This window comes from Salvia hispanica, chromosome 6 (genome assembly GCF_029641045.1).
Source record: "Salvia hispanica isolate PSC_SH4W2 chromosome 6, Shi_PSC_v1, whole genome shotgun sequence".
Classification (NCBI taxonomy): Eukaryota; Viridiplantae; Streptophyta; class Magnoliopsida; order Lamiales; family Lamiaceae; genus Salvia; species Salvia hispanica.
In genome coordinates this window covers 36,792,221-36,806,344 of record NC_142697.1, presented here as the reverse complement: position 1 = coordinate 36,806,344, position 14,124 = coordinate 36,792,221, and the positions used below count along the sequence as shown (strand labels likewise).

The 14,124-nt window shown below is 38.6% G+C and overlaps 2 protein-coding genes across 3 annotated transcripts; both read right to left on the bottom strand.

The window, feature by feature from the left end:
- Positions 1–244: 244 nt before the first annotated feature.
- On the bottom strand, positions 245–1,173 carry RHA2B (RING-H2 finger protein 2B). The gene has a single exon (XM_048103121.2). The coding sequence runs from the start codon at positions 950–952 to the stop codon at positions 458–460; it is 495 nt and encodes a 164-aa protein (XP_047959078.1). The 5' UTR covers positions 953–1,173; the 3' UTR covers positions 245–457.
- Positions 1,174–2,951: 1,778 nt separating this feature from the next.
- Positions 2,952–9,655, bottom strand: LOC125207412 (nuclear poly(A) polymerase 1-like). 2 transcript variants are annotated; one of them, XM_089061028.1, is made up of 13 exons: positions 9,576–9,655; positions 8,863–9,487; positions 7,975–8,052; positions 7,788–7,895; positions 7,214–7,276; positions 6,981–7,142; positions 6,222–6,335; positions 6,076–6,138; positions 5,622–5,951; positions 4,549–4,713; positions 3,581–4,441; positions 3,336–3,409; positions 2,952–3,228 (listed from the first exon to the last, which is right to left on the bottom strand). In XM_089061028.1, the coding sequence occupies exons 2-13, from the start codon at positions 8,977–8,979 to the stop codon at positions 3,183–3,185; spliced, it is 2,181 nt and encodes a 726-aa protein (XP_088917154.1). In that variant the 5' UTR covers positions 8,980–9,487; positions 9,576–9,655; the 3' UTR covers positions 2,952–3,182. The 2 variants fall into 2 exon arrangements, with proteins under 2 accessions (XP_088917154.1, XP_088917153.1); XM_089061027.1 differs by having other exon boundaries at positions 8,863–9,632.
- Positions 9,656–14,124: the final 4,469 nt, after the last annotated feature.

The window sequence follows — 14,124 nt, the reverse complement described above, 5'->3', positions numbered from 1 at the left end:
TTGATACTCAGTCATGAACAGTTCAATGCACCTGAAATACGTCCCCACTAATATTTTCAATCACCAATTGCCAATTGGAATCCAGTGGATAAGCCATGGCTATAAATAATAGTGGCCAAATCTTAAATTTTCAGTAATTACAAATATAAGTTGATTACTACTACTTCTAAACTGTATTTATACAGTAGGTTATTGCACCCGAAAATCGGACAAAATAAATGCATAATGATCCAACAAATATAACTAGTAAAAACAGTTATTCATATTTAAAAAATTAACAGTAAACATATTCCAAAGTTGGAAAAAACAGTTGCAAAACCCTTCCCACTTCCAATTGGAAAGGCAAAAAGAACAAAGCAATGCAACTAAAAGGGGTGAAAAGTCAAATGTACCCCCGAAAGAGAAAAGAATAAACGATCACAAAAAAAATTAGGGCTAAAAAAGGGGGAAATTCAATTCACGCGCCGTGAGGTGGGAGCCAATCCAGCAGATGGTCTGCCACGCGCCGCCGCGCGCGGTCGACGTGGTCGTCGGAGACCACCGGAGCGCGGCAGAGTGGGCAGCTGAAGTTGAGGTGGTGGAGCCAGCCGTCGAAGCAGTCCTTGTGGAAGACGTGGCGGCACGCGAGAGTGCGCAGGCGGTCCCCGCGCGCGAGGCGGTTGAGGCACACCGCGCAGTCGGCGTCCGGATCCTGGTGGTTCGGGTAGGAGCATAGGGCGAGCTGGTCGCAGAGGACGATGAGGGTGGCGAGGCCGGAGCCGACGACGTCGTTGAGGGCGGAGACGAAGTCGCGGTCGGCGTCGAAGGGCGGAGGCGGGGAGAGGAGGCCGAGGTTGTGGAGGAAGGTGAGTATTAGGGATTGGAGGTAGCTGAAGCTTTTTCCGAGGAGAACTGCGGTGATTATGAGGATTGATTCGGAGGAGAGGTCGGAGAGGTGGTTCTGTAGGCCCATTAGTTGGTTAATTTGGTGGAATTGGAATTGGAATTGGAATTGATTTTGGAAGTGCGATGGAGAATGCGTGTATATATGTGAAGAGGAGATATATACGTGGGAGAGGGAGGGAAGGCCAGGCAATTGAAGGCCGTTGTCTAATGCTGTGTGTGCTGCTTCTTTGATTGATGTGTGGAAGACTGCTTTAACTTGAAGTAACTGTCACACACACTGTGTGTATTGCTGTTTTTTAAGTAGACATACAAGACTAAAGTGCCGAAAGAGTTGGAGATTTTGCTCTTACTTGCATTTTCACTTGTATTATTCTCATCTCTTTTATAAATTTTTATTTTTATTTTTATTTAATCCACTAAATCGATCACTTATTTAGCTGCATTTTTCCTTTTAGCTAGCAACATAAAATTTTAAAAAGCTTATAAGATTACATTAAATTCTACCTTCCTCGAGCAGTTTATCTAATCTAGCTGCTATTTTCATTCATGTAGCATTGTGCATCACTCGAATCTACGCATCTATACATCTATTGATGTAAACTCATACCTAATCCAGAAGCATTGAACACAAGAATAATTGACGTTAAAATAAAATAAATAACATTTGAAATCTAATAAGATTACATTAAATTCTATCTTCCTCGAGCAGTTTATCTAATCTAGCTGCTATTTTCATTCATGTAGCACTGTGCATCACTCGAATCTACGCATCTATACATCTATTGATGTAAACTCATACCTAATCCAGAAGCATTGAACACAAGAATAATTGATGTTAAAATAAAATAAATAACATTTGAAATCTAAAATTTATTGTACTATATTAGTTATTTCAAATAATTTATTGTACTATATTAGTTTTCCATAGACAAGAATACCAACAACGTCATTCTAATAAAATACACACATAAAAGAAATAATAAAATTAAATATGCAGGGGTAAAACACGTTTTATAAGTATCAAATAAATGTAGCACAATGTGCATGCATGTCAGCTTGTATCAATAGAAGTCGTGCACACAATAAATTCTAGGATGCATCTAATATCGGAGTAGCATTTAATTGAACGAAAATTTCTCCAAATCAATTTGGATCACTCGTTAATTAATTGCAGTTCTACTACAAAGTTTTAACTAACTATGACTAATTAAAGACTTATACTATCATTTGACCAGAACTTTAAATTGAATTCACGTCATTGTCACGCCCATTTATTATTATTTTGAAGTTTGAACGATGTAGTATTATTTGGAACAATATATAGCACATAAAACGCCATTCATAACTCTAATAAAGATCCACCACATCTATATAAGGAAAGCGTGTTGAGACCACCAGCCTAGGAAAAATATGTGGTTCATTTAAACTAAGCAATTTAATTAATTTATTAACATACAAAAAATAACGACTCTACCAACACCAATGTTAAATAATCTCGGGAAGTGTTATTAATGGATGTAAAGTTATCGGAATCACTTCTTTAATCAAGTCGGGGTCCACATTTTCTATTTCCAAGGTGTTGATTCCTAAAGTAGTAATTAGAAATATAAAACTACTACTATATGATTTAAATATAATTAGAACACAGTAGAAGAGTAGTGAATCATATAAATGGAACATAGTAGAATGGTAGTGAATCATCATGATTACTCATCTCACGAAATATATTAATCCGCACCTAATTCTTACCAACGTTTGATTAATGAGATTCTATAAACTATAAGACGCTACTCACGATTAACATGATGCTGATAGTGCTAACTCATAAACTCGTTCATAATCATAATTATGCTAATAAATACTTAAAATAATAATTTGATTGCAAATTCGAGACAATAACCTACAAATTAAATACTACCACTAGTAATTTCAGCTTTTTCATTTTGATTACAAAATTCTAACTTGAAACTCCTTGAAACGCAAATTTTTTTAAAATTTATAGTATTCCCTAAACCTGAATTGTGTGGAAATGAGCGGCAGAAGGAATTATAACAAAGAGTATGCAATTATTCAAATTTATTGGATTGCATTTTTAAGGCAACACATTCCGTTACACAGTTGAACTTACTGTATAATTTACAACATCATTCCGCCACCACCAATCCAATCTCAACAAAAAGGACCAAGTTTTCGATATTTATTATATAGCAACAAGACCTCCTTCGTACAATTCTCCCTTCCTCGTCGCTCATTCTCCACTCCTCGAGCTCAAGAGGTCATTTCATGATTGCACGGACTCATGCACTGTTACCAGTTGCCTTAGGCAGAGAGGTGAAACTGAACCTGAAACATAAGCAGTGACATTTGCTTTTACTAACCAATACAAGCTGCTGTTGCTGCATAATAGATCATGATTTGGGATAGAATCATCGAGTTTCATAGATGGATACCTGATAAGCGGCTTCTGAGCTGGCACTTTTGCTGATGCAGACGCGATTGCAGTTGATACGGGCAGTTCCAGAGGCTACACATACGACGAAAATGTCAGAAACCCAAACCTACACTTCCTAATGTAACCGTGCATCTTCAAACATGAGTCATTGGAAATTAAGAGTTAAAGAAGCATTGTAGAATACAAGACGGAAGGAAGACACATGAAATGCACAAGAGCATAGAAAAGGTTAGTTGCCAACACCTCTAGCTCCTCTAAGTCGGTCTTGGGTTGAATAATGGAGGCGGTGCCATTCCCTGCTATTGCTAATTCTACAGCTTCCTCGTCTAGGAACAACTCTGGTTGTGCAACTCCTTCTGCCTCCGCATTGTTCTGGGTTTCGCTCTTCAAAACACCTTCGAGCCCATCGAATACTTCCGAAGAAGCTTGATGTGTGAGAGGAATCTGTGCAGAAAACTGCTCAGTGACATGTTTCTCCGTTGCCATTGGAACAGGGAAAGCACCAGCAGAAGCTGAAGGTTCAGCAGCAAGTTCGCTTTGATCAAGTCCTGGAATTTCCTGGGCATGTATAGGGAGGTTCTCAGCAACTCCATCTTCAATTTTGGGGGCACTAATATCAGGTTCGGGTTTACTTAAAATTCTTGGATCAAATGAAGTTGCATCACTGGCACATGCACCAGTGCTTGAAGACTCAGTCAAGCTAGTTCCTCTATTGGGTTCGTCTAGTTTCTTCCTCTTTCTGCTCACAACAGCATCAGACTGAACAGGGTAGGATGCAAGTGATCTCAGAGTTGTACGACTCTCGGAGTTTCTTTGGGGGGGAGATGGCCGGACTCCACCAGGAAAGACAAAGATGGGTAGGTCCTTCCGTTTAACATGGCACACATGGATCCACATTGCTGGCTTCCAGAACGAGTATGCATATACATCACGCTTAAAATCCTCGACTGTCATCCTTATATCAAATTGCTGAGCTTCTTGAGGGTTAGCACCTTCCTTCCTTCGCAATCCCATGAAATAACTATGGTGAAATGGCTTAGATTTATCTGAAAATTCACCAGGGTGTGGATGGCACTGAAGTACCCCACTTGTATCCCTTTCAATCTGAATTATTGACAGCAAATTTAGTCAACAGATGGAAAACACCAGCCAATCAGAATTTCTGATTTAGCATCAAAAAACTACAAGAATAAAAAGGTATAAAGCAGTACCTTCAAGGTAAGCAAACGTTTCCTGGACTCAACCCAACCTTTCCAGCTCATCAAGTCATCATCAGTCTCTGCTGCTATGTCTATCTGCAGATAATTTTTGTATGCTTCAAAGAAAGCAAAAGGCTCAAAGAGAGTCTCCCACCTAAGCTTGTTTGCTTCTATATCCTGCCATACACAATTAGAAAAGTTAAGTGACCAGTAAAAAAGAAGAATGCATGCTGAAATCACAAAGCAGAAGCCAGAGATGAGGGAAACGTTCAGATGGAGAGCATAACCATCTGCCTAATATTTCATCAAGACAGGAATCTAGAAGCCAGTTTTAACAAAAGCTAAAATTAAAATCATTTCCAAAAACACGTACAGTATGCAAGTATTCAAGACTGTATAGTGTAACAAAACATTGTTAGGTGGAAACCACAATTAAATACATTGAGCAAAATATGTAATCCAGAAAACATAGCAATCGACATATCGTGAAATTAAACACCAAGCGTGAAGCATACAACCAGAAACATGAAGAAAAACTAAGACGTCCAATTATAACGAACTATTTACTGACAAAAACACTGGATTGGACAACTATCCGCCTTAAGTCCTTATTCCTTATATTCTTAGAATCAAACTAGGTGTGATTAATTTTCCAAACTTTTTCAATATCATCACTAAAGCTGATCCCAGACAAATTACTATATTACAGACAAGTGTCTCTTCTTTTCACTTTCGGATAGGAACCTTTACTGAGAACTAACATGTGCAAGAATGTGGTTTTGGATTTATGGTTTCCATAAAAAAGATCAGAATTTAGCTCATATCAAACTGGACCTTTGCAGCATTCCGAGTAATCTAATCAGCCTATATGAATGACTAGCAGATAAAAGATGAAGTAGGCCAAATCTTTATGAATAGAAGAATTTAACAACTATCCTGACTTCCATGACACATGAGTCATATCTGCAGACCTACATTTGAGTTAATAATTTGGAGACAAGAAAAGAAACTAGCATTAGGAAAACAAGCAAATCTCGAATATCAATCATCCAAATATAACTGGGGGGGATAAGGAATTATAATACCTCGCATATCTCATTTCCCCGATGAAATTCTTCCATCATGACTCGCAATGTGCTTGTTGAGACGTTGTAGCTGGAGTTCATGCAGGGATATGCAGGAGTTATTATGGGCATCAGGTGTGATCTGTCCTTATAATTTCTTCTAGGATCCCAGAAAGAAAGTCCTAAAGATCCTTCTTGAATTGGACACAACATTACAGGATTTGGCCACCGCCACAAATTGTATACCCTAAAAAAGCGGGATACCAACATGCTCGGCAGAGCATTTGGGTACAGCTGGCAGATGCGGGCAACAAGCAATGCCCAATTGATACCACCAAGGAAACCAGTGACCTGGCTAGCAGAAAAGCAGTTTAAAAGAAAGACTACACATTAATTAAAATGATTGCATACATTATATAAAGTTATAAACACGAGAGAATAAGCCAAACACGCAAGCATAATTTTATTTCCTCACATTTGAATAAACTCCACGCCGCTTCGCCCACAGCCTCATACATCGCAGTGTAGTACGAAAACTCTATGGATGAAACATAAATTGATATTAAAAACTGATTTCAAGGATATCATTCAACAAATAATTTAAAACTGTACAATTCACACCTGAATATTTGGGACCAGGCGCAATATATGGTCTGTTACTCTACAACCATTGAGACTTCGAACAGTCTGGTCGTCCACATTTTGGAGAATAGATTCTTGTGAAATATCCAAATCCTGAAAGCATTAGCATGAGAAAGAAAAGGATCAGACTAATTCAGAAAGGTACTTCAGTAGTCTTTCAGGAAAGACCATATCAAATATTTTAGGTATCAACCAAATGCTGTTCACAAGAGTCTCATCACCGGAACAAACACGCACATAGAAAACTTGATTGCAAGAACAGATGACAGGGGGAAAGAATTTAAAACAAAAGACAAAGGGTCTTCTGGGAAAGCAAATAGTTCATTTTGAATCTACTGATTAAAACCAGCGTTGATTCAATGCATCAGGTCAGTAAATACTAAATATACGAATTGAAAGAACCATATGGCGTGCTAGATTGTATCAAATCAGCACTGGCAAATTTACAAAGGTTTGGGTTCAAGGAAATCCCCATATAGGATGCCAACAATTAGCTATCGTGGATGATAGCTGACAATACCACAATCGAGAAAACCCAATTCTAACTGTGTAGTCATAAAACTTCAATCGACACTTAACAGAAAAATGATAAGGAAAGAAACATAAGATAATCTCAAAGGCAAACATATTGATACATTTCCATTATTGTATCATTGTATGTAAAACTTGAAGAAGAGAGGAATCAAATAAAAAATGTGTACATACTACAAACTAGTTATGCAAAGAGAAAATCCATACTTCAGGAATAATCCACAGGGACACGTTTGCATAAAGTAGATCTATAGAGACACCATTGAACTTGAACCTCATCACCGGTACATGAGCATCTGGTACAGGATGCAGCTCTTGTACTTCAGGCATATCTGAAAGCATTCTGTGAAGTTCGCCAAAGAAGTCTTCCTGTGTATGAAAAAGGTATCATCTTCCTTTCATAAATCATCCGTTAACAAGATGTCAACTAAGAAGCTTACATTTCGAGTAGCATATTTAGGTCCGACGCATAAGGTATCAATATCAGCACCAGGTCCATGTACCTATAAGTAGAAGAAAGAGGATAGATTCAGTCCTCAAAGGCCTGTCTGTAAATCTCTATAAATTGCAACTGCAATCCCAATAATAAGACTTGATAAAAAAATCATACTCCATCATATATTCTTCTGAGGTCAATAATGTAAGTTGGCTTCTCCAAAGTCATGTTTAAAACCTTACCAACTTATCAGAGTCATGAAAATCATCACTTAGCCATAGAAAGATCAAATACCAACTTCATTAACACTATGATGAAAATATAGCTTCAGCAGAGAACTTTTACAATTTTAGGTGATCATGTTCTTAAGATAGTTGGTAATTAGAACAACATCCATACAGAAAATTACATTTACTGACTTTCTCTTAACTACTAAAGACTCCATCTTGCCCAAACAATTGAAGGCACTTTGGGCTTGAACTCTTTTACCAAAAAAAAGTCATCTCAGATAATCAAAGGAAAATTTAAAAAAGATAAACAAAAGTTAAACAAGCATGTAAAAGTGATGGAAATCATACACCAAGCCGGTAAGAACCAAATGTGAAAATCTTTGCATTTGCCTCTTGAATTACTGATCCATTATAACCTCTAACACGGCTAACATTCTTCACCCATGTCTTGACAATCTGTGAGTTAATCCAATATCAATATTCATATTTAACAACTGCAAAACAAGTAAACCATTTGAAGTTTAAAACAGGTGACCTGGTCTAATCTACCAAGAACTTCCTCTCTTTTGATAGCTTCGTCATGACTCTCATACAATCCCGCATCTACAAGAAACTGGAAACCCATACATAAGAGAGCAGTTAGGCTACATTAAATAGAGAAAAAGGGTACAAGAGAAACAAAAAAAGAAAGTATTTAACGTTAAAGAGAGATTAGAAGTTCTAGAGTATAGAAAAAAAGCTGCCAACAACAAAACCAGATGAGCTTCTTTCTTTCTACCCCAGTACCCCCTCAAAAGAAACCGAGCTTAGCACAAGAAGCACTTGTGCAGAGTTGGGCTGGTAAGCAATTTTATTACACAAGGAACACAAAGAAGCTGCTATTACTACACTAGTACAGTGATATGGTCATCAACAAACTAGGTTCAACTAAAGAGAGTTTCTTCCCTTTGACATAATTCATAACTTTGTATTCCAGAGGTCACCAATGCAATTTTTTTTTTTTTCCACCAAGTAGCAAAAGTTCAAGTTCCCTTCCTTCTGTGATCGCTAACTAAACCAACTACTGGGGTTTCATAAGTTTGATTACTAATGTAAGGTACGATAAAAAAGCAAGCAAATAAGAAACTACAAATTCTCAGGTTGTTGTTCTCTAAGTAAATTTATAGGCAATGGTGCCAAGAGGGAGAGAATTGGGGAGTTATTATCCCTTCATTGCCGTTTTTTCTTTTCTTTGTCGAACAGTTTGCATAAGTTTCCCTTTCAGTTTATCTTTTCTCATGTTCTTTCAACAAAACAGCCAAATTATTCTTTTCAATTTCCCCCTTGGTCCATTCTAGCAATCATGGCAATAAGAGCAATAACCTCTCAAACAAAATACAGCTGAATAGTGCATAACTAATGTAGAAGAACGTAAATAACCAACCTTTTCTAACTCACGAGTCTTAGAAACGTCAGATTCTGAAGGGCCACCAGTCGAGATGGGCTCGGATAATCCGACACGAGTTGCAGTAGCCAAAGCACTTGATCCAGGGCTACCCATTAGCTAAACCCTTCTCAGCAATTCAACGCAGTTTCCTTCTCTTTGCTAATAATTTTTAGTTTTATTTCTTTTTTTTTCACTCTCTCGGAACATAAAAATGAAATACTAACAAAGAAAATAGCAACAAAAATCTCTCTTTCTTATTTCCGATAACAGTTAACAATCAGCTCTCATGAAAGCATAAACAACAATTAGGTTATCGCGAACAATCAATCAACTGAGAAAATGAAAAAAATAAAAATAAGTATTACTGAATCTCTTTATTGAATTCGGGATTCGCTACAGGAAAGATACAAACGAAATTGGAAAGGCAGAACCCTTGAGCAATAGATAAACTTCTCCCTCAAATTTTCAGTCTCTACTACACAGCTACGCTGTAACTAAAATCGAAAACCCAAAAGTACATCGAGCGAGACCCCGGTAATCGATTTTTTTTTTCTTTTTATCTTTTTTTTCTGGATTTCGTTCTCGATGAGGCCTTTGGGTCTTCTGGAAACAGTATAAATCCCTAAAGTCAATGAAAACGCTGGAGTTACCCGCAACTGTAAACCAATTAAGTGGTGAGAGGTGAGAGCGCGTGAAGAGAGAGAGCTTACAGGAGGAGAGTCGGCGACTGCGGGAAGGTGGTTTGGAGATAATCCAACAAATGTGATCTAATAATTGGTTTCGACTTTCGACCGAATAAACAAATTCCAAAAGGGTAAAACGGGGGTAATATAGTAATTAGAAAAATTGCCACGTTATTTTTATTTTTATTTTTATAGCACAAAACACCAACTTCATGAGTATAAGGCCATCCGCAACGCTATCTCTTATCCGTCTCTTAACCGTCTCATCTCTTAACTAAGAGACAGCACCTGCAACCCTCCATCTCTTAACCATCTCTTAACTATTCATTCAATTTCATTTTTTATTTTTAATTCCAACAAATTCAATTAATAAAAACACACTTCATTAAAATAAAATAAATATTACAACTTAAAAGCCTAAAAAATAGAAAAAAATACATAATTTAAAATCCTAAAAAATAAAAAAAGTACATAATTTAAAATCCTAAAAAATAAAAAAACTACTCCACCGGCGAATCATTATCCCCCGAAGTCGGCGGTACAACAATACCAAGTTAAGCTCTCATATACTCAATTCCGGCCATATGGGCTGCAACTTGGCCAGGATTCATTTTTGAGAGGTCCGCCATCGTGGCGACTAGGTACATGGACATTAGGGTGTGCGAGCCCGTGCCCGTGCCGGAGCCCTCGCCCTCGCCCGCCTGGCTTGGTCCGCCGCGGCCCATCCCTCTCGCTCTCGCTTTCCCCCTGGCTCTAGCCGCCTTCGCCGCCTTGGTCCCTTGCGGCCGACGTCGTGCACCGGAAGAAGACCCTCCTACATCATCGGTTGGCGTGCCCTCACGTGAGGTGTTGCCTTCGCCGCCATCACTAGACGAGTAGTGGCCACGCGCCGTGCGCTTCGTGCGTGTCGAGCCCAAGCCCGACTCGACACCGCCAGCCCACCTGTCAAGGTGGTGGACTTGCGACCAAACATCGACAAGCTTGAAATCTTTGCCGACGTCGTCTTTGAAGACCCGCAACGCCGCTCTCAGAATGTCGGCTCCACTGGCTCTGCTCTGATAATTCGCCTCTTCTCCCCTGTATATCGCGCAAAATTTTTTGACATCTTTGTCGCTTCGCTCCCAATGACTGCGGAGCATCTTCACGTTGCGGGGAACGGTATTCGTCGGCCTTCGGGCGTTGTAAACTTCGGTGACTTTTAGCCAAAAACACTTGTGGGTTTGTTGATTCCCGACGACAGGATCGTACGAGACGCCGATCCAAGCGTCGTACAGAGCCAACGTCTCGGCTTGGCTGTATGCATGCCGGCTGCCGTCTCCACCAACCTCTGCAGCCGCTGCCTCCTCTTCCTCCTCTTCCTCCTCGGCATTGACGCCGAGACTGAGGTTGATCCTGCCGGAGCCGGAGCCGGAGCCTCCACCAATTGGCCAGTCGGGCAAACTGCGATCAGGCGCCAAAAAATTCTCCCAAATTTAGGATAATCCCGGCGATTGCCGTACCTCTGGGGGGGAGGGACGATAGTATGCATCCACATCAAAATGTGGTGTTTGGTACGCCGGCGGGGTGGTCGAGCCTTGGGTGCCCGGCGACGAACCGGGAGTACCCAAACAGTTGTACATGCTCGCCCAATCGTCGAACGAGTTCAAGTCGAACCCGCCGGAGCGCCGCCTGCCGGAGCCGCCGCCGCTGGAGTTTCCATCGCCGGACATTTTTTCATTTTTTCAACAATTTGAGAGTAGTGTTTGTGTGTAAAATGGAAGAGGAATGAGGAATGAGAGTTGTGTATGTGTGTAAAATGGTGAATGGAGTATGGAGTATATTTATAGAAGAATAAAAAAAAAAATTGAAAATTCGACCGTTTGGTCCCCAACGGTCATTTGACCGTTTGAATTTTATTTTTATTTTTATTAAATTCGAATTTTTCGAATTTATAAAAAAAAAATTATTACGTCATAATTAAGACGCCCACTCGCGGGCCGAGGAGTGGGCGTCACGCAACGCTCCAGCGCGCGCCACGTGGGCGCGCGCGTCGTCTCGCCAGCTCGAGGCCGGCCTCGCCGTGTCGCGTCGCGCAACGAGATGTCTCGTCTCGTCTCGACGAGACGAGCCTCGCAACGCTGACTCGATGCTGGCTCGTCTCGTCGAGATGAGACCAAGCCAAAATCGAGCCCGCGTTGCGGATGCTCTAATTCGCTCAGTTGGAACTTAGAACTTATGCTAGGCTATCATCGGTAATATAGAATTGGAGGTGTGGAATTGAAATTAGAATAAGAATTAGAGCGTTTAATTCTAAATTCAGTGTTTTGTATTAAAATTATTTAGATTTGAAATTGAATTGCAATTCCAAATCTTTTAACGTCATAATTTGAATTTCATATCAAACGCAGAAAATTGGAATTTCAAATAGTCATAAAATTAAATACCTTTATTATACATCCACACTACACACATTTCACACAATACACACATTTCACATACTACACGCTTTCACACACTGCTCACATTTCACACACGACACATACTTCATACACTACACACATTTCACACATTTTGTGTATAGTGTGCGTAGTGTGTGTATTTTGAGTAAAATTTGTGTAGTGTGTGTGTTGTGCAGTGCGTATTTTGTGTACAGTGTATGTATGTTGTGTGCAGAGTGTATTTTTTGTAAATGTGAGTAGTGCGTGTATATTATGTGCAGCGTGAGTATTTTGTGCAGTGTGTGAAATGTGTGTATTTTGTTAATAGTGTGTATGTAATGCGTGTTTTTGTGTGTATGTGTGTATGAGTATGTATTTTGTGTATAGTGCGTGTACATAAATTTTTTAAACTCAGTCTCATGCCAGTTATTTCATTTTACCAAACATAGGATTTGGAATTGAATTATAATTTCAATTCCATAAAATTCCAATTCCAATTCTACGTGCCAAAGGAAGCCTTAGTTTTGCCTTTTAGTTCTTGTCAGGAGAGGAGGACATTTGAAATGGTAATTAAGGAGTATTGACGCTCCGAGAAGTTTGAAGATAAGGAAGGCACTTCTGGTAATTAAGGCCAACTCATTGGCCCAGTTAGGAAAGAAGAGAAGATGCTAGAAAAGGTAGTACAGTAGTATGCTTGTTAAGTCTCAAGCCTCAAGTGTTGTGCGTGGCTTTGTTCTTTTAGTGTTGCTGAGCTAAGGCCTTTTCTCAATTTTGGCTTTTCCCTCTCATATCATCAAAATTATCATTATCATTGGAAATCAGTGAGAAAGGTGCCCAATTGTTGGATTCTTGTCGTGACTTTGTTTTTTGTCACACTCCACCAAGGTTATGGAAGAAAAAACGCCCAACATTATACTGTATGTTGTCGAATGGCTTTTTATTTCTTTTTGCACAAACACATTTTAGAGCCTTTGTCCGAAGATTGTCAATGAACAAACTCATTCTTGCTTCTCTTTATATGCAATCTATTTGATTTTAGGTTAGTTATTAATTTGGCACCTAATCTTAAGCTAACCAAACAATGTATTTTGATTCGTTCAATTTTTAAACCTTAGATTGATGGTTCATTTATTCCAACCCAAGAAAATGGCTGTGAATTTATAACAATGGCCCAATATACATAGTCCAATAAGAAACGCATCAGAAGCCCACTTCAAAGGAAAAGATGACTTTTAAAGCATTACACAATCATTTCAAACACAAAAAGGAAATAATAATGAAGAAAATTATTGTTAAGAAGTGATTCAGAGTTGATGCACCAACTTTGGGTGGTAGTGAAACATTTTTATTTAAGAAGGAATATGGAAAACAAAAGCAATAAAAAAAGGATAAACAGACTTGGTAGTGCATGATTGACATGGCTGTCGGAATCATGCAAATTGATTAGGTAAATAATGTTGAGAGAAATCGAATCTGACCATATGACTTCCAGACAGCTCGGGGACCTTTGCTTCATCCTGTCCTCTAAATAAACATTCAAAATTAGTGTCTCATGAATTAGTGAAATTCTATTGACAAACAAATTTTGATTTAGCGTGAATCTAGTTTAATAAGATTGTCTAAGACTCTAAATGAAAAACAGTTCGGTTTAGAACTGATTTTGAGAAGTAGACACAATTTGACTGGTTGGTTTGATTTGCATGCATAAAATATTAAAATTCCAAGTCATGGGCCTCGTAGTTTAATATACTAGAGTACTATCTTTCTTGCTTTTAAAAGGGGTGAGGAATATAAATTGCAATTTTCTTATCCTTAGATTAAATTATAGTAGTAATTGTAACTTTATGTACACGTAATTTAATTTGATGCCAACAACACACCCATACTCTTCATTTAAAAAAATCAGGATGGATCTTGGTGAAAATAAATAGCATAAGTTTAACTATATATTCAAAGTCAATTCTATAGCACCACTTAAATCATAGGGATATTATTGGTGATGCTTAAAAGTTTCATCAACTATATTCCAACTCTCGTAACATTTAAAACCGAAATAATACTATCAGATGATAAAATTTCAATTTTTCTTACTTATATACTCCATATAAAACGATGACTTTTAATTATACTCGAAACAACAGAAACAAAGTTGTTTCACT

Excerpts from the sequence above, each read along its gene's own strand:
- RHA2B (XM_048103121.2), bottom strand. The coding sequence starts at position 952 with ATGGGCCTACAGAACCACCTCTCCGACCTCTCCTCCGAATCAATCCTC.
- LOC125207412 (XM_089061028.1), bottom strand. The coding sequence starts at position 8,979 with ATGGGTAGCCCTGGATCAAGTGCTTTGGCTACTGCAACTCGTGTCGGA. Across the intron at positions 7,143-7,213 it reads CTAAATATGCTACTCGAAAT|GAAGACTTCTTTGGCGAACT; the intron begins GTAAGCTTCTTA and ends TTTCATACACAG. Across the intron at positions 6,139-6,221 it reads GCCTGGTCCCAAATATTCAG|AGTTTTCGTACTACACTGCG; the intron begins GTGTGAATTGTA and ends TTTCATCCATAG.